Source organism: Thunnus albacares, chromosome 5 (assembly GCF_914725855.1).
Source record: "Thunnus albacares chromosome 5, fThuAlb1.1, whole genome shotgun sequence".
Classification (NCBI taxonomy): domain Eukaryota; kingdom Metazoa; phylum Chordata; class Actinopteri; order Scombriformes; family Scombridae; genus Thunnus; species Thunnus albacares.
The window spans coordinates 17250177-17269669 of NC_058110.1; the positions used below are offsets into that span (position 1 = coordinate 17250177).

General features: G+C 39.4%; 3 protein-coding genes across 3 annotated transcripts; 2 read left to right on the forward strand and 1 right to left on the reverse strand.

Moving 5' to 3' along the window:
• The first annotated feature begins 6 nt into the window (after positions 1-6).
• Positions 7-4886, forward strand: LOC122983081 (glucose-6-phosphate 1-dehydrogenase-like). The gene is made up of 12 exons (XM_044352820.1): positions 7-395; positions 1141-1178; positions 1314-1422; positions 1542-1759; positions 1851-2009; positions 2416-2541; positions 2642-2735; positions 2843-3029; positions 3152-3387; positions 4211-4287; positions 4382-4474; positions 4574-4886. Exons 1-12 carry the CDS (start codon positions 267-269, stop codon positions 4662-4664), a joined length of 1557 nt encoding a protein of 518 aa, XP_044208755.1. The 5' UTR covers positions 7-266; the 3' UTR covers positions 4665-4886.
• A 36-nt stretch (positions 4887-4922) lies between these two features.
• On the reverse strand, positions 4923-12757 carry zgc:158263 (ceramide kinase family protein). Its single transcript, XM_044352819.1, has 13 exons — positions 12359-12757; positions 10894-10989; positions 10543-10680; positions 10298-10426; positions 10082-10145; positions 9817-9962; positions 9655-9729; positions 9365-9517; positions 9002-9107; positions 7690-7796; positions 6783-6979; positions 6395-6699; positions 4923-6231 (listed from the first exon to the last, which is right to left on the reverse strand). The coding sequence occupies exons 1-13, from the start codon at positions 12480-12482 to the stop codon at positions 6123-6125; spliced, it is 1749 nt and encodes a 582-aa protein (XP_044208754.1). The 5' UTR covers positions 12483-12757; the 3' UTR covers positions 4923-6122.
• A 2382-nt stretch (positions 12758-15139) lies between these two features.
• Positions 15140-18440, forward strand: naa10 (N-alpha-acetyltransferase 10, NatA catalytic subuni). The gene is made up of 8 exons (XM_044352732.1): positions 15140-15337; positions 15502-15600; positions 15719-15777; positions 15872-15917; positions 16031-16146; positions 16280-16324; positions 17655-17739; positions 17894-18440. The coding sequence occupies exons 1-8, from the start codon at positions 15317-15319 to the stop codon at positions 18074-18076; spliced, it is 654 nt and encodes a 217-aa protein (XP_044208667.1). The 5' UTR covers positions 15140-15316; the 3' UTR covers positions 18077-18440.
• Positions 18441-19493: the final 1053 nt, after the last annotated feature.

Genomic DNA, 19493 nt, shown 5'->3' on the forward strand with positions numbered 1-19493 from the left:
GATCTGATGGAATGTGCATATTTGATCTCATGCGTACACCCAACCTGCTGGATTATAGGAGCTGGAGAGCAGAGGTCATATACATTACAAGACATGAGGCAGCAATGACATTATTTCTTTGCAGCAATAGATGGCAGCATTAACTCGTTGAGTTTTTCTGCAAGGCAATGATGACAATAGGAATTTCACCATACTCTGTGTGTGTGCGTGTCATGTAGCCATAAGGGGAAATGAAAATGGCCACAGTAGGGACAGACTGAGAGCAGATGAGCCAGAAGATGAGTACTGAACCTTTGACTCGCTCTGAGGTGTTTGGACAGCTCAAGAGGGAGCTGTATGGAGAGCAGCAGTCCAGTCATACCAACACACACATATTCATCATCCTGGGAGCCTCTGTGAGTACTGTCTGAACTTCTTACAATATGACTACTGCGTCGACTAATTCAAAATGATAACTCATACATTTTCCATGCTATATCCCTTCTTTAGAAATCAGTTCAGTTTATTTCAGACTCTAAAGTCCCCTGTTTAAAAAAATCTGTTACTTGATTTATTATGGAAATGTCTAATTTGCTTCTATTCAATTCCAAAAGACCGGTTGAGAAAAGGGTTTGAAGTGACAGGGGCCCAACAGAGTTGACACAAAGCCTCACATGAGAATATTGCAGTGTGGTAATCGGTGAACGAAAGCCAGGGAATGAGCGTATGTTGACTGAAATGTGCTGCATCTACTTTTTCCTTTGTCAGGCAATGAAAGAAGGGGATATTTTTGTAGCAAAACCATTTGGTCAGACCTGCTTTTGGTCTTGAGCCCAGCACAAGTTTCAAAATGTAGTTTTTAGCTGTCATCCTTATTTGTTGTTTTCTCTTTTTGTCAGTAGTACAGTACAGTAGTAACAGTAGTATATTTAACTTGTCCATGAAATCTCAGGTGTTTGCAGAGCGCTGCAAAGACTGTGTGTTCAAAGTTCTTTGAAAGCCTCTCTGGTTGGTTTTTATCTCACATCACTCAACAGATCCACTGACACCACACCACGGTGACCACTTATTTTTAAAGTTTACTTACTCTTTGGACTCTTGATTGATTCTTTACAGACACAGTGATCAGATCTGCTTCCATATTTTTTTTTATTTTCACAGGGAGATCTCGCAAAAAAGAAGATCTATCCAACTTTATGGTGAGTAAAGACTCACTGCTCGTTCACCCGTAGAAGAAAGAGTTGCTTAAAGTTGTTTGGTCACTATGTATTATTAGGGGTTTGAACCTTGGACAGCGTTCTGCATCGCTGCTTTTGACTGACTCCCTTCTCTAGGTGGTTATTCAGAGATGGCCTGCTCCCACAACACACATACTTTGTGGGTTTTTCCCGGTCCAACTTGACAGTGGAGGACATCAAGACAGCATGCCTGCCTTATATGAAGGTAGCACATTTAAAGTGTTTGTTCTGAGGAGGTTTAGTTGATTATAATGTAATATATGTAATATATAATATAAGTTGGATTGTTGACTGTTGGACTGTGTTTTTATCATTTCCTCTCAGGTTACTGATGAAGAAAGCAAGTGTCTATCAACCTTCTTCAGTAAGAACTCCTACTTGAGTGGCAAGTACAATGATGGCAGCTCCTTTGCCCAGCTCAACACCCATCTGTCGTCTCTGCCTGGGGGTGCGGACGCCAACCGACTCTTCTACCTGGCTCTTCCTCCCACTGTCTACCACAATATCAGCACAAACATCAGAGCCCACTGCATGAGCTGCAAGTCAGTGTCTACTATACTCACAAGTCCATAAAAACAATGGTTTACTTGTTTTTATTGATCACAAAGTTCTAATCAGCTGTGTTTGCGGCAGAGGTTGGAACAGGGTCATTGTTGAGAAGCCCTTTGGTCGTGACCTCCAGAGCTCACAGGAACTGTCAGCCCATCTGTCCTCCCTGTTCACAGAGGACCAGATCTACCGCATAGACCACTACCTGGGCAAAGAGATGGTCCAGAACCTCATGGTGCTCAGGTAGCAAGCCCCATACACACATTTTCAAGCACTTTAAGTCAAGTCAGTTATATTTGTATAGCCCAATCTCACAAATCACAAATTTGCCTCAGGGGGCTTTACAATCTGTACAGCAATGCAACATCCTCTCTCCTTAGACTCTTGATTCGAATAAGAAAAAACTCCCTAAAAAAAACTTTAACGGGGAAAAAAACAGAAGAAACATCCGGAAGAGATCTCTCTCCCAGGATGGACAAGCATGCAATAGATGTTGTCTGTACATAATAGAACAAGAAAGTCAAATTACAGAAATACAGTATGGAGAACAGAATGACAAAATTATAATGGATTTATAATATATCTTTACTACTGATTTAAAGCTGCAAGTTGTCATAGATAAGATTTTGTTTTATTCTCTTACTTCTAGATTTGGAAATCGCATCTTTGGGCCCATATGGAACAGGGACAGTGTGGCCTGTGTGGTCTTCACCTTCAAAGAGCCTTTCGGCACTCAGGGACGTGGAGGATACTTTGATAACTTTGGTATCATTCGGTGAGAGACAGAACATTCAGATAAATGTGAAAACACCAGATGTTATTGTTACACTAGAACCTCTACTTGTCCTGATTCTGGTTCTTTCCTCTTAATTTAGAGATGTCATGCAAAACCATCTCCTCCAGATGCTCTGTTTGGTTGCCATGGAAAAACCTACTTCCACAAGCCCAGACGACGTGAGGAATGAGAAGGTAAGACGTATGATGGGATGGTAGGAAACAGTAGGACATTTGTGGATATTTGTTATGTCTTCATGTGATTGCAATCCTGTTGTTCTGTGTTTTTTGACGTGCTGCAGGTGAAGGTGTTGAAGTCTATAGCTCCTCTTACTATGTCAGATGTGGTGCTCGGTCAGTATGTGGGGGACCCTGAGGGGGTGGGCCAGTCCAAGCTGGGTTACCTTGATGACCCCACTGTAGCAGAAAGCTCCTGCACACCAACATTTGCCACCGCAGTGCTCTACATCCATAATGAAAGATGGGATGGTGAGGCAAAAGATATGTTTTAATCTTTCCTTTTTTTAATAACTATTTTAATTCTGTTGGTAAATATTTTATGACCTCTCCTCTGATTTTCTCCCTCTCATGTTTTTCCACGCTTCCACCAGGAGTTCCTTTCATTCTGCGTTGTGGTAAAGCTCTGAACGAACGTAAGGCCGAATTGCGTCTGCAGTTCACAGATGTGCCAGGTGATATCTTTGGTCAGAGCTATCAGAGGAACGAGCTGGTGGTGCGAGTGCAGCCGGACGAAGCGATTTACCTGAAGATGAGGACCAAGAAACCCGGGGTTCACCTCAGCCCAGAGGAGACTGAGCTGGACCTCACTTACAAGAGCAGATACAAGGTACTACAGGCTCACTTAACTCAAATCATTCAGGTCCAACTGTCAGTCTTGAATATTATTTTTTTGTACATTGATTCAAGAATTTTCTAGAATCAACATAAATCACTTTATTTGTGCCGAGATAGTTTCATTTGATTCTTGACATACGTTTGTGGTACTTTATTTGAATAATAAAATGTTGATCCTCAACACACCATCATATATTACGTTACTCAAAACCCAGTTGTTGTGGTGAAATTGTAATTATTTCGTATAATGTAGTATACATGGAAGTATTTGATAGATATTCAATGTATCACAGTGATAGTGATGCTGTAAATGTTAGAAACTAAAAACTGGGCAGAAGTGTAGAGATGCATCAAATAGGCTTAAGACAGGTTGTTAAAACTCTAAAGTCTAAAGACAACCTAATAGTTGTCTGATTACTGTTGTGTATTTTATATTAAAATATCCAATCCAAACAAGACCTAACAAGTGGAATTGCATAAACAACAAACACTAGAATTATGTGACAGGTTTTTGCAGATTTTCTCTTGGTTTCAAGTAAAACATGTGCTAGATTAAATAATGCTGTATCGGACATTTCTGGAGCACAGTAATTCTTTTTCTACAGAGGGTGGAAAAAATAAATCTTAAAGTTCGATACAAAAATACTACCTAGGTGAAGCTTCATTTTTTCATCAAGATTGATGTTATTTTGGATTGAATTGCAATAGAGTAGACAGTTCATTGTTGTTTGCCTTTCCCCTCATATAAAGATACATCATTGCACCAGAAATAAGCATACATGCAGTTTTTAATGGCTGCTGTCTCGCCCTGTCAGAATGTGACGCTCCCAGATGCTTATGAGAGACTGTTACTGGACGTTTTCTGTGGAAATCAAATGCACTTTGTCCGCAGGTTAGTAGTACCATTTTCTCTCATAGGTCATTGTTTTAGTATTTAGTTTTAATGTGTTTTTTTTCACCTGAATTGCCCCTTTTTTCTGCCCCAGTGATGAGTTGCGGGAGGCCTGGAGGATTTTCACCCCCCTCCTCCACCAAATAGAGAGGGAGAAGAGACAACCCATCCCGTACAAATATGGAAGGTAAAACTGTTTTTTTTATAAAACAGAAATAAATACATGATGCACATTTTCCTTTACATTGATCATTTTTCTCAAATCTTTCCTTTGTTGTGTTCACAGTCGTGGTCCAAACGAGGCAGATGATCTTATGAAGAGGGTGGGATTCAGCTATGAGGGAACATACAAGTGGGTGCAGCCCCACACAACCTGATGCCTTCTGTCTCAAACACACACACACACACACACACACACTGTCATAAGCAAGTTCACAAACAATAAATTTTACTGCAATCTTTCACTGCTGTATCATTGTTTGATTTTTGTCTGCATGTAAAAAATACCACCATGAATGTGAAAATTAAAATAACTGCAGTAAACTGAAATGAATGTTCACCTGTGAATTAGAAATTTCTAAATAAATCATTGTTCACTCTTCTGCCTGCACATTTTTCTTTTGTTTTTTTAAAGGAGGAAAATCTCTATCTACATGATTGTTTCTTGTTATGTATATCCAATGACCTTTATTATGGATGGAGTATAGGATCAATATTTGCATACAGGGTCACTTGTCACCATGATGACACTGAACGAGATACACACAAAACTACAGAACCGAGTAATATTTATGCTAGGAGGGCCCGTTGGTCTGCTTCTCTTAACAGTAAGTCACAAGGTAGACACGTTTAGATGTCCTGCTTCTGGTAAGAGGTAGGTGTCTTAAGTTATTTCCAAATTAACTGTTAAAAACCACATTACCACAACCACATTCAGTATCTCACAAATGATGAGCGAGTTTTAACTTTTGTTTGCTTTTAAATTTGGTAGATTTCCTTCCACTGACCACATCTGACTGATGTTTTTTCCTGTCACCTATGTCTGTCTCTACCAGGTGTGTGACCTAGCTGGGCAACTACTATCTGCAAACACACACCCATGCACACAAATTCATACACACTCTGACCAGTAACAGGCCGTTGCCAGTGCTCGGAGGGCCGTGGGAAGTACAGCAAAGATGAACATGTGTTTAAACAACTTCCCCTCTGGGATTATTGTATTTGTTTTTTCATGTGTTGTTTGATTGTTTTAAACTTTTACTGTATGCAATAATAATATCACAGTTTGTGTGGTAAGGGAAGCTGTAGTAAAGTTGTTTTAAAAGTTTCATAATTTCATAAGCCACTAGTACAAGAAAAGGAAGTTGTTGCTGTTCCTAATTCAGTTTCAAAGATAAACCGCATTGCTGAATTACTGTTGACAACAATAAAGCATAAAATGAGTCAGGGTCATGATTATATTCTATGGAAGCTCAAGTGAACATAAATAAAGTTTACAGGCCAAAAACTGCATACACACTGTAAACAGTATCAGGTGAGATCAGTTGTTTCTGCAGAAAAAACTGCACGAGAGTTAAGTATAATTTTTGTGTTAAAGTCTTTTTATAGTGTTTTTAAGAAGCAGTATTCAACAAACACACACGTCCAGGAATAAATAGTCTTTTTTTTTCATTGCAACGTCAAAACCTGTTACAGTACCTGAAATATCAGGAAGTCTTTGGCCATGACAGACTGTGAGGCTGTCATAGTTCATATTCTTTCAATTCACAAATTAGCCTTGCAAAACAATCCCTTCCATTGTCTCTTTTCTCCCATCATTCAAGACTGGGGTGACACTATTTGTGTGATATGCATCTCCTTTCGCACTTTTCCTCACTGCAGCTGTGCATGGCGGCTCCGTCTTCGATGCCCCTGGCATACAGACGCACCAACTGGCCATGAATCCTGAGAGAAGAAGGGAACATCGTTAAAACAGTGCTGCTATAGGAAATAATCATCCGTATTAGTATATGACTGAGCTGAGTTGCAGTTAGTTTTATAACCATAGGAAGATAATATATAACATAAGATTACCCAAAACACAGCATGTATGGTTATACTCTCTTACCTGCAGATTATATTGGTGAAAGGCAGAATCTCGCCATCGCAGTTCCACACTGACACAGCAGGAGCTTTACTACAGCACAGACCGCAGAGGAAGCGGGTTGCTGCTTTCTGCTCGTTTGCCAGTTCCTGCCCCGTGCTTCTCTCTGCCAGCTGTTGCTGAGATCCATTTCTGCTTATAGTCTCGACGTATCGTCTGTCTTCTTCATTTGTCCCACCAATCTCTTCATAAGCTTCCTCCTCTTTGCCGGCAGGGAGAGAGAAACGGACAGCCTTCACACGGTGGACCTCCACAAAAGGCAAGTCAAACTAAGAAAAGTGGGAGAGAGATTGGGTCATGCAGCTTTTAAATTTGCTAGTCTAGCCTTGTTTTTAGGTGAAAGCGCCCATACCTGGTCCTGTGTGCTTGTGTGCCTGTAGAGGAACTTGAGGAAGCCCAGTGGGTGAGTGTCCCATACCAAGATGAGGTCCCCCGTTCCATCCGCCAGGTGAGCAGAGGGAGAGAGGCCAAGAGGACTCTTGGGACATGAGCTGGACATACAAGTGAGAGACACACACCTGAACCTGCCCTCCACACTCACCCACTCACCTGAGGACACAGACAAAGAGAGAGAAGATGCTACATTCAACAGAATCCCTGCACATACTGTACTGTACAACATTGAAGGATCATACCAGAGTTTTTGCCCACCATGCATATTGTATTGCCCGAAATAAACTACACTGGACATTTTTGGATTTCTGAGTATGTTCTTTGACTTCTGATTGACCACTGATGATTTAGCATTGCTGTGTAGTAATGCAGCCCTGACATTTCACATCACTTTGTGCTTTCAACTGCTTTATCTTATGATATTAATTGTGATCCACTGCCTATTACAAGAAAGTGTAAAGTCTCTGAATATCTGCCTTTAGGATAATAACCTAAAAAAGGAAGCTAGAGAGTGCTTTAGAAAATTCTGGCAATGGGAAGCAGAAAAACATATTTTTGTTACTAAAAGTTGTTTGTTCACTTTTCCTAATCTTTGCTTTTTTCTTATGAAGCAATGGATAATTTCACCTCTTCAACGCTCTGTAGACTATTCAAATAAAACAATCTTAAAAGGAAGAATTGCACAGTGGTTGAAGTGGTCACAATCTGTAAACATAATGCAACCTGGAGAAAGGCAACAATTAAACTTCATTTTAAGGGATCATGAGCTAAAAAGGCTGCAGTATTGCATGCGTGATTTTTCGTAATAAATGAGCTAAAATATGCAAGACACAAACCCAGGACTTTCATGTGTGTCTATGTATTACCTTCTTCTGAGTCACTACTGAACTGGCTGAAGTGGGAGCTGTACAAAGAGCCTGAATCTGAAGAGTGAGGGAATAGTCTTTCTGTGCTTTTGGAGCACACACTGCACCTGAAAAACACACACACACAACACAAAGAGTTTTCACTCTGCGTGGAAGTCTGTGAAATAACAAGCTCCTCGACCTTGACATCCATTCATAAGAGCATCATAAACCATTTGCTGACAGCCAGAGGCAGCTGCCTCAGACAAAGACAGAGGCATTGTATGCTCTAATGGGAGACCAAGGCTCACCTTTCATCTAGATCAAGTTCCTCATGCCATGGTTCCTACCCTCCTTAAGGTGCACCCAACACCTGAGTCCCTGCTGCAGGTGGTAGCAGTTACAGTGTCACAAGTAGTGAATTTGAACCATTTCACAGGTTCTTTAATAATAATGATGCTTCTCCCATGAACACTTTCTCTCTTTCTCATTAAAAGTGTTTAAGGTTCACAAGGTTAAAGGATAGGTTTACAGTTTTTCAAGTCTGTCTTAAAACAACAGTCAGGTTCCCATAAGAACACTAAAAGAGATTTTCCTCTCTGTAATCATTCCCTCTGTTCATACTGGCTATTAAAAGATCCCCTTCCAATGTACTTTCAATGTAAGTGATGGGGGCCAAAATCCACAGTGTGTCCAATGCGTTTATAAGTTTATCTGAAGCTTATATGAGGCTTCAGCAGTCTGTGTTAGTTATATCAAGTGGATATCTGCCATATTTACAGTCTTTTTAGCATCAAATTCCCTCTTTATGTTTCCTCAGACAGTGCTGTCATCTTGAACCCATATTTTCTGAGTCATTACTCTTATTTGCAGGGTTGAGTCACTTTGGCAGTTCTAACAGTCTCAAGGGTTTTAAAATCTGGGGTTCATGTAGAGACATGACATAAAACATCACTGTTGTTCTGTTGTGTAAAGGAGGTCTGTTTTACCTCACATAGCTGAGTCACAGCCACAGAACAAGTCAAGGAATGAACAGTTATCCTCTGTGATACAGGAAATGCACCGGAGAAATCATGTGCTAACAGTGAATACTAGTTGCTTGACGAAACCATTATGGAAATAGCGAAGTAGAGTCTGCACAATAGTTAACGCTCCTTGCTTCGAGATAATAAATGCATTTACTGGTGTTAAAACATCACAAAGTATAGGAGTATGATCTATAGGGCGCACAGAGTAATTTTCTTTTATTCTTTGTTTGAAAGTTTTTTGCTGTTACTTTTAATTGTACTGTGTCCTCCCTTCTTTACGTAATGTTTAGTAGTTGGTGTTTTACCCTGAGAGGCAGCGTGTTTTGTCTCGAGGGCTGGAGAGCAGCGGGTCTGCTGGTAGATACTGAACTATGCCTGCATAGCTTCTGTTGCTCAGATACACCACTGTGCCTAGACAAAGGAGAGCAATTAGAAACTTAGAAATGCTGAAAAGAATAAATTAGAGGTATAATAAATATAAAAAAAACCTTTAAAAAAGAGCATGAGTCACATAAAGTTCTTGCATCTTAGTCATAGTCTTATCAGTGAGAGTTTCCAGATGAATTTTTATCATGTAGCTAAAAATAAAATACAGAGAGTCTGACAGGATGTATTGAAAATTTAGCATTTAGTCATTTCTTTTCTCTAAATGAATCATCAGTCCACACCTGCATAGTCATATCTGAGAGGTCCCATCCAGCGGTGTTTTTCACTCTCAGCCAGTACGTCTCCATAGAAGCCATAACCCACTAGAGACACAGAGTAGCGCACGAGAGCAGCCGCATGATGTACTGAGCACACATCCAAAGGCTGAGAGTCTCCTGCAAGGTGTTGTGGGAAATGAAGAGGTTACAAAGGCTAAGAATTAACAAAATTGTTCAGGTATTTTATGTTGTTGATTTCCAAAAAAAGAACAATTGGTGATTAAAAGATTATTTTTATGAAGATCCTTCCTCACCGATGATAATGTGCAAAGCTGAAGTAACAGGGTCAATCACTCCCACCGTGGCGTAACACACACAGTCTGTAGAGCCTGCAGACACAGTATAACCAGATGTGTGTGTCACAGCTGTAAATCTGCCTCCATCAGTTTATAAATACTTACTACCAGTGTCATTACCTGCAGGGATAATCCCAATATGAAGCGGACAAGGCTGCAAAGTGACAGTGGGATCATTCTCACAAAGGCCTGCCTCTTGTTGTGTCCGCCCGATCAAACCGTGAAGTATTTCGCTGAACATGCCATCCCCACCCACACACACCACACTGTTGTAAACAAACACAAGGGCTTCTGTTATGAGAGTTATGAGAGTCACCTCCCTGAGAGCTTAGCTGTTACAATGCTCTCACACCACAGTGTTTAAAAGGACGCTGGTAACTCTTACCCGTCAAAACCTGTCAGGTCTTTCTTCAAGATGTGGTCTCTGGCCTGATTAGCCCGCTCAGTTACTAAACATAAAAAAAGTCATTTTTTAAAATTAAATTAGTTAGTCTAAGGCATCTGTTAGACATAACCCTTCACCTAGAAGAGCATCAAGCATCTGCATTGGTAACAAATTAAACTTTGCCAAAGTATTGCACAATTTTGTTGTTTCTTTTACCTATTACATGACAGCTGATACCAGCCAGCTCAAACAGAGGGGCAACCAGAGAATGGTAGATCTGTCTTCCTTTCTTCTTTCCTCCAAAGGGGTTGATAAACACCAACAGTCTGTGTGGCCGTGAGGGACCTGAAAGATATATTTGAAATATTTCAGTTTGGTGAAAGCCACCTCTGTCATGCAGCTGATGGAGGAAAATTTATTGTGATATGACCTTAGTGCTTTGTCTTGTTATCCATACTTACTGTGAGTTTTGAGAGCAGTTCTTAGGTGTTGTGTCCACTGGTCTCTGAGGACTCGACTGGGGCAGCTGAACTGGATCCGGCCCAGTCTCCACAGTAACCCATACGAGCCCCCACTGCTGCTACGCTTCACGTAAAAAACTGGTGACGGATGGTGATGGATACCACAATGTTAGCAATGTTAGCACACATTTGATTAAATGTGAAGCTTGTGTGCTCAACACCTGTATGTAAATGATTCACAGTTCATTATAAACTCAACAGTAAAAGATAAGAAGGATGTGTTTTTGTTTATTTTAGCGTTGATTGCGGCCTTGGGTTTGCGATACCCGAGAGTCTCCAAAGATAACCCACCTGTGAAGTCTTTTTCTGTGTCCTCAACCGACTTCTGGGGCAGGATCTCCACCCGGCCCTCCTCCACTCCGACCACCTCCGACACAGGCACTGAAACTTTAATCACACACACACACAGCCGAATTCAGCGGGGATGCTTTGCATACACTGAACGGAATATTTTAACCACTGGAAAGACTGTTGACCTTTCTCACATCAGACATGTTTACGTATCACAGAAGTCACAGCACAAGTTTAACTAATAAAATTAAAAATAAGTGCATCCCATTTAGCTGTTCCAGTGCCAGGGATGTCTTACAGGCCAAAAAACTGGGACATCATCTGTGATATTAGTTAAACTTGTGTATGATTAATCAATTAATCGATCAACAGAAAATTAATAGGCAACTAAAGTCACTTTTTTTTAGGAAAATGACAAAAAATGTGGTTTCTGCTTTTCGGGATTGAGGATTTGAGGCTTTAATGTCTCACACATGATAGTAAAAACTTGCTTTTTCTGATCAACAAGCATTTGAAGACGTCACTTTGACCTGTTTTCACGGGTGTTTTTCACCATTTTCTCACATTTTACAGATATTCTAATCAATTAATCAAGAAAATAATCACCAGATTAATCAATAATGAAAATAATCGCTAGTTGCAGCCCTGGTATGATGAGTCAAAATGTCTTCTGTAAGAAATGTATTGAAGAACTATTCTTTGGTCAACATTTGAAGACAGTTACTGTATAAAATGTACCGCTATTATGTTGTTTTAAAAAAGGGACACAAGTGAGTGTTATCCCAAAAATGACACACACATGTACAGATGTCCTAAAAACAGACATTTAATTTTTGTTTTTTCATGCTTCACTTCCCTTTCTGTGGATAAATGTGTGATGGTAACAGAGAGAGAGAGAGAGAGAGAGAGAGAGAGAGAGAGAGAGAGAGAGAGAGAGAGAGAGAGAGAGAGAGATGGAGAACAACAGTGGGGTGATTATGGTGTTGGTGTGGCAACAACAGATTGAGGACAACCCCTATGAAATAACTTTGTTCCAAGAGGTGTGTGTGTGTGAATGCTCCATGTGTTTTCAGTAAACTTGTCTCAGTAGGTTGTGTTTCATGTTAGTGCTGTTCAACTTGTTCTTCACGTTCTTCATGTAGGCAGTTATAATTACAGCACACCCTCCATGTAATATTCCAAAAATGACATGCAGTATGCTATTGTTCATGGTGTTTCCTAGGCAACTTCTACATAACGATGCTGTCTTGTTTTTCAATACACCAGTTAAGTGAAAAGAGGAAACGGGTTGTGGCTTTAAACAAGATGACTGTGTTTCCTTGTGTGTGCTTACATTCTACCTGTGCTTTTTGATTATTATTTAAACATGCAAAGAAGTTAACTGCACAATCAAAGTATGTGTAATATTCTTTATAGAGCGATACTATAGTCGACAGATGTTTTGGAGAGTGTAAATGCCACCTACTTGTTTTCTTATCTCGATTCTTCTTATCTACCTCGGTCCAGTTGAAATACCAGCCAGTCAGCAGCGCCCGGTACCTTTTATTTCCGACCCACAAACTCGACTCCAGCCTCGGATCTGTCTCCATTTGGAAAAAACGCTTTTTAAACCACGTCGCTCTTTCCTGTTTCTCAAAAAAAATCCCCCAAAACTTTTAGGATCACATTTTTTACTCATAACTCCTACATATCTAAGAACCAGCAGCAGGTTGGCAATCTGACATCGTCATCAGTCAACGGAGTCCTTATCTGAAAGCTCATCTTCCTCTGGGTGAGCACATTTTCCGAAGAGACACTTAGGACATTTGTGAAATGTTGAAAACACTGTCTGGCATACGAAAGTTATTCTAAAAATATCCGTTTCCTCCACAGTCCCTCCCCGGTGACACCTGCTCGATTTGCATGTAGCCCTGCTGATTGGATGCCACTGGTTTACCTGAAGTAGGTCTATTAACACATTGGCCAATTACTATGAGTGTTTAGGGAATCGAACACAAGACCTATTATGATTGTAAGAAGGAGTTGGATTGGATCATGTCACAGTAAATTATACATAACAATAATCGCCATGGGGTGATATATAGGGTGATGTAACCAGTAAAGTGAGTCGTTTAAAATAACAAACTCACTGGTGAAAAGCAGATACAGTTCAACAGCTTTAAAGCCAGTTATGCATTTATACATTTGACATTCAATCAGTGAGTGAAAAACATAGCAACAGTAATATTAAAGTCTCCCTCCACTCAAAAATGTGTTTACTTATTGTTACTTCACCTGGATGTTTGGTCAGCAGAGTTTGACACCTGAAGGCTGTTTACACATCCTTCTGCTGAAAGTGGAGAGTTTCCCTGTGGTCACTTGAAATCCGAGTTTAAGGCGTGTAGCCACTGGCGTGATTTATGACATCACAACTAATTTTGAGCCAATCGTAGTCCAGTATACGTCTTACACACATGTGTGATGTGGAAACTTAATTGACTTTACAGTGAAGTAGGAGACATCTTGTGTCCAGCAGTTAAGCTTTTGAGATGGACAATATTTGCATATTATTAAACTATGTTTTTAATAGGGGAGATGGAGATGCTTAAGAATTTAAAACAAGGTAATTTAACTTTTTTTGTGGAAAATAGACACAAAGTCCTATTCAAAGCTAGGTATTAAAAAAAACAGGGAGAAAAGGCAAAAAAGAACCTATAACCTTTATAACCTCTATATAACCTATAAAGAACCTGTCATCCTAATTTACCAAATTTCCCGGTAGCCGATGTTGTCTTCTAATTTCAAGTTGAAAGGTATCTAATAAAGGGTTGTCAAGTTATAGAAAATTAAGAGAGTTTTTAATGTGTTTAATATGTGATTTATTTATTTATTTATTTATTGACACTTGACTTTCTTTGAGATTTGAGTCTCTAAAAGCTTAACTTGTGACTTGAAAGCAAAAACATTCAAGTCTCAAATTCTGACTTGGTATCTCAGAAAAATAGAAAATAAATAAGACAGCAACAGACAGGCTTTGGCCACACACCTTGAATATTTAATTATTAGAGCCTGAAAGTGGTCTCAGTGCTGTAAGAACACTAATAGACAGCTTTAAAAGGAATATAATCAAATGACTGTTGTTGTTAAGACAGACATGAAAAATTGTGAACCTGTCCTTTAAATTGGACTTACCCTAAAGACTTAAAAACAACTTCAGTTCTGCATTATAACATCAATGCACCTTTTCATAGGAACTGCAGTACTTCCTCTGTGGATTAAATTGTAAAATACATTTTCTTCTACTGACCTCAGTTCCCACTCTCTGTGCATTGTGTATACCATGTCTACTCTAAGTTCCCATCAAGCAGCTTTATTATACTGTATCCCCAGTGCTTCTGTACTGGAATAATAGACTACTGCCATGCCCAGAGTTTTCTGTGTGATAACAACTGTATTAAGAAATATGGAGCATGTAAATATAATATAGCTTCTATAAATATGCAAATATATTTATTTTATTTTATTTTATTTTCAGAAGTTTAACTGCTGAACACAAGATGTCTCTTCATTCACTGTAAAGTCCATTCTCAGTGTTTGTGCACTGGAGGCTTCAAGTTTCTACGTCACACTTGTGTAAGTTGAATATTGGACCAGGATGGGCTCCAAACTCACAAATCATACTCACCCTTAAAATTAGATATTCAATGAGCTCAGAGAAAATTTCCACTTTCAGCAGATGAGTGTAAAAACAGCTTCTAGTGTCAAACTCTGCACATACATCATTCTGCACAGTGAAGCTCAAACATCCAACTGTAGGAACAAGAAGAAACATATTTCTGAGTGGAGGGTGACTTTAACTGAAATAATTAAATCTAGTAACTATTTTTAACCAGTGATGTGCAGTTTTATTACGTGCAATCCCATTCATCATGTGCAATATACTCATGGTTGTTTACAGTATGTTTACAAAGTAACTTATCATTATTATTTTTACTTTTTATGTTTATAAAGTAACTTTTTAGACTTTTGCCAGACTTTTAAGCATTTTTCTATCACAGAATGACAATAATGCATGAATGACAATAAAGTTAATCCAGACAGCCTTGCTTGAACTGTAGCATAAAGTTTGCAATAATGATCTACAAGCTAACATCCAGGCTCTCATCATTCTTCAAAATAAAAGCGATTCATGGAACGTTTGTGTGGTACATGAAAGGGTTTGCAACCTTTACTGTGAAATCTCGGCGCACACCGAGACCGGAAATACTCTTCATTATTGTGGCACGCTCCTTCCTCCCCTCCCTTCCTTGCTAGCAAGCCGACTAAGCTAGCCAGCGAGACAAGCTCTTTAAACCTTACAGCCTAACTATTATGAACTGATTGATCGGTGCAGTATAGTTGATTAGTGTATTTCCACTGTGCCGGTACCGAGAGAGCTAACAAAATGAATATACGAAACGCCAGGGTAAGTTAGATGAAATCTTCTCGACAGCCATGCTGTTTCTACTAACTGTTAGCTAAGCTAGTTACTGCAGCCTGCACGTTAGCTGACCAAATATCGCTGATATTAGCATCATTAGCATCGTGTCATTCACTTGTCTGACACTCAATTTGTTTCTTTCACTGCAGCCGGAGGACCTCATGAACATGCAGCACTGTAACCTGCTGTGTCTTCCAGAAAACTACCAGATGAAATACTATTTCTATCACGGACTGTCCTGGCCTCAGGTTAGTCACTGTGCTCTTTCCTATTTTTGCTGTTTCTGCTAGAACCACACCTCCTGTCCACTCACTTCTCACACTTTTAAGTTTGTATGTTTGACACACATTGATTTTCTTGTTTTAGCTTTCATACATTGCAGAGGACGAAAATGGCAAAATAGTTGGATATGTGCTGGCAAAGATGTGAGTATCTGTGATTACATCTCTCAAACTGACATCACTTGAACAAATGATTTGTATTATGTGTTCCAAAAACTTGCTTTGATTTCTTTTTTAGGGAGGAAGACCCAGATGATGTACCCCATGGACACATCACATCCCTGGTGAGTCTCGGCAAGAGACATTTTATTCATCCTTTCTAGTATTTGTATCACACAAACAATATTGTTGTTGGCTTGAACTGAGTGACACAAAAACCCTTCTCTGTGTCTTCCAGGCGGTGAAGCGCTCCCACAGACGTCTGGGGCTGGCTCAGAAGTTGATGGACCAGGCCAGCCGGGCCATGATAGAAAACTTCAATGCTAAATATGTCTCACTTCATGTTCGCAAAAGGTACTGTGCACAGTTGGCTCGCTGCGCACTTGGCGTCTCTTTATTTTGTTTAGATACATATTTGCATGTCTCTTTGTTTACAAAATGTGCTCATATTCTGATTACATGTGTGTACTTTTTCTCCCCACCGCAGCAACCGGGCAGCCCTGCACCTGTACTCAAACACACTCAAATTCCAGTAAGTCCTTTTTTGTGCCAAGATTAATTCATTATTTCTATTTTCAGAAGTACGGAGGTCATGAGGTGATTTAGACCAATAATAGTGGCTTACCTGGTACAGAATATTTCCTGATATTAGGTTATTGCAGATAATTTGGTATCCACCACTATGTTGCCCAATAACAATAACAGGAAATTACAGTATGGAAACGTGACGTGCTTTAATAGACTGGCTCTGCCTATTAAAATATAAGATCAAGGCTCTTTTTATTAACGCTGATAAGAGCAAGGTGTTTTACTCTTCAGCAGGCTCATCATTTATTTATTCTGACTACATGTTCATCTTGCAGTTGGCAGCACCTCCAGCTCAGCAGTACAGTACGCTGTGTGCAAAGCTTTTCTCTCTTAACTATATTTCTGAGGTCAATTAGATGAAGAATTTAGTCCTCTTTGGTGCATATTTGGGGCCAGAATTCTTTAAAAAAAAAATTAAGCAAATCTTTTCAAAAGTGTATATGATATATCTTCATAGGGTTTTTGTAACTCTCAAATGTTACTATTGTTGGCCTTTAAATCCAATATCAGTAGGGCTTTAATCCTGTGTCCAAATTCCCCCCAACAGCTCCGGATACTAAAAACAAACGTTTCAGTTATTTGTTCTTGTTATATTTAATTTATCCAATTAACCATTCGATTTTAATTTCTATAAATTTTAGGTTTGCAAGCCTTCTTTGCAATGCTAAGAGTAAAATTCTGGGGAAATGCTGAATTCTTTCTTCATTTACTCATTTATTTATATGTCCCTAAAGTGTAGTGTAATTCATATATTTAGTCTAAGAATACTGGAATATAAACCTAGGGCTGGACGATATGGACAAAATCAAATATGATATTTTTGACCAAATACCTCGATGTCGATATTGCAACAATATTGTAGGGATAACTTTTGGTGCTTTCACAAAATATTTACACAATGAGATTTGTGATAAATAATCATCAGCAATGTGGATATAATGACTTAGTGGGTAAAGGCAAATAGTAGAACAGCTAGAACAGTCTGGCAAGTTCCGAAAATTACATCATTTTACTGTAATGCAGCCGTTAAATCCAGGAAAAGTCCACACTTACGCAATATCATGATATTACAAAATCCAAAATTGCCCCAAATGTACCTATAAAATACCAAGTTTTTACATTTTTTATGATTGTTAACTCCCTCCAGGTTGCTTAAATCCCCAGGAAAAAAAACTACCCAGGATATGACTCATCGTCCTCAGTGGCAGCTTCAACCCTGACAGTTACATTTACACTGACTGTAACTGATGTGTTATCTTATTGTTCCTCCGCAGGATAAGCGAGGTAGAGCCTAAGTACTATGCAGATGGGGAGGATGCCTACGCCATGAAGAGAGACCTGGCCCACATGGCTGATGAGGTAGTCTCCATGTTTATTCACTATGGCAACACATGATGGCGCTCCGTTGACATTGCTTTTCATCAGCTCCTTGTAGGCACCTCAAGCACCACTGAACTCAGATGAGCAGATTCTGTTAGTGAATATGTCATATTTTTGTCTTTGTGTCCTACAGTTGAGAAAGCCGGGCGTGCGTGTTTCGGGTCAAGAAGCACCGTCTGGCCAGAGCCCGTCAGGGTCTGGCGACCAGGAGAGAGAGAGTGAGAGAGACAGCGGAGGAGAGAGCAAAGAGCTGAGTGAAGTCAGCGAGGCAACAGAAAGCACAGACGTTAAAGATTCTTCTTCTGATTCACAATGACCCTGCAGTTCTAGACCTTTTTAAATTCATCCCTCATTTCTTCTTTTTATCTCTATTTGACAATATCTCGGGCTTGACAAACTGTGACTATCTTTGCATCAAAGCCATTACTATGTTTCTCCATTACTGTTTTTTTCTTCAAGTCTTGCTTTTCACTGCAGTGATGATGAACAAAGGGTCTTGGATAATGACATGAATCAGGGTGTTATCTAAAGTTTTTATTGGACTGCTGTCGTCATTAGCTAAAGTGGCCCAAAGTTGGGAGATTTACAGTATTGGAAACAACCTGTGCTTTTCAATTTGTCACAATCTGGTCTCTTAATTATTTAACAGACTTACTGCAAATAAATCTTTCAAATAATAATTCTGGTATTGCATTCATTTCAGTAAACGACTGTTGAAGCAGCACAGTTGTAGGGCTGCAACTAACGATTATTTTCATTGTCGACTAATCTGTCCATTATTTTTGCGACTTATCGATTAGTTGTTTGGTCTATAAAAAGTCATAAAAAGGTGAAAGAAGTCGATCACTTTTTTCCCAAAGCCCAAGGTGACGTTATTGACCAACAGTCAACAACCGAAAGATATTCAGATTACTGTCATAGAAGAGTAAAGAAACCAGAAAATATCTGTATTTAAGAAGCTGGAGTAAGATAATTTTAGCAAAAAGAAAGACATGAAACAATTATTCAATGATCAGAGTAGTTGGCGGTTAATTTTCTGTCGACTCGTTGCACCTCTACATCAGTAACACCATCTACACAGGAAATGAATAGGTTACTATTGATTTCACACAAATGATACCTCTGTTGTTCACCTTCAGATCCATAATGCTTTCTCTTTGGTAGTAAAAAGGTATTATGCAGGATGTGTAGGTTGTTTTGAAATGGTCTAACTTTGGCGACTCCTAGTGGAAGCATAAAAAAATACATGTTAGAGAGCATTACACACACACACACACATTGCACACAAATTCATGGACACTGACAAGTAGCAGTGGGGTAGATCTCAGCAGAATTGCCACATTTATCTACAAACCATAAAACCTACTTTGTCAGAATAATAATGCAACTATTTGGGATAAGTCACAAACATGTTACTCAACGTGAAGTCAAGTTGCTGAATATCTGACCTCAAAGGCTAAAAAAGTACAGTGGACATTTAATGTCTGGTAGTTTCATGGTTCTAGCATGGTCATCAACAGTAACAGTACATAACAGCTCGTGACTTCCTTTAATCAGTCTGTCATTGTTAGACTGGCCAAGATGTGTTAGTTTAGTTGATGTTTAGGCTGATTATGCAACATCAGACTGTCTGTTAGAGGAAGGAAGCAGGACTGAGAGAGAAGTACATGACAGATAAGAACAAATAATGCACACTGACTTTGCAGAATTTTTGTCACAAATTGAAATGTCTC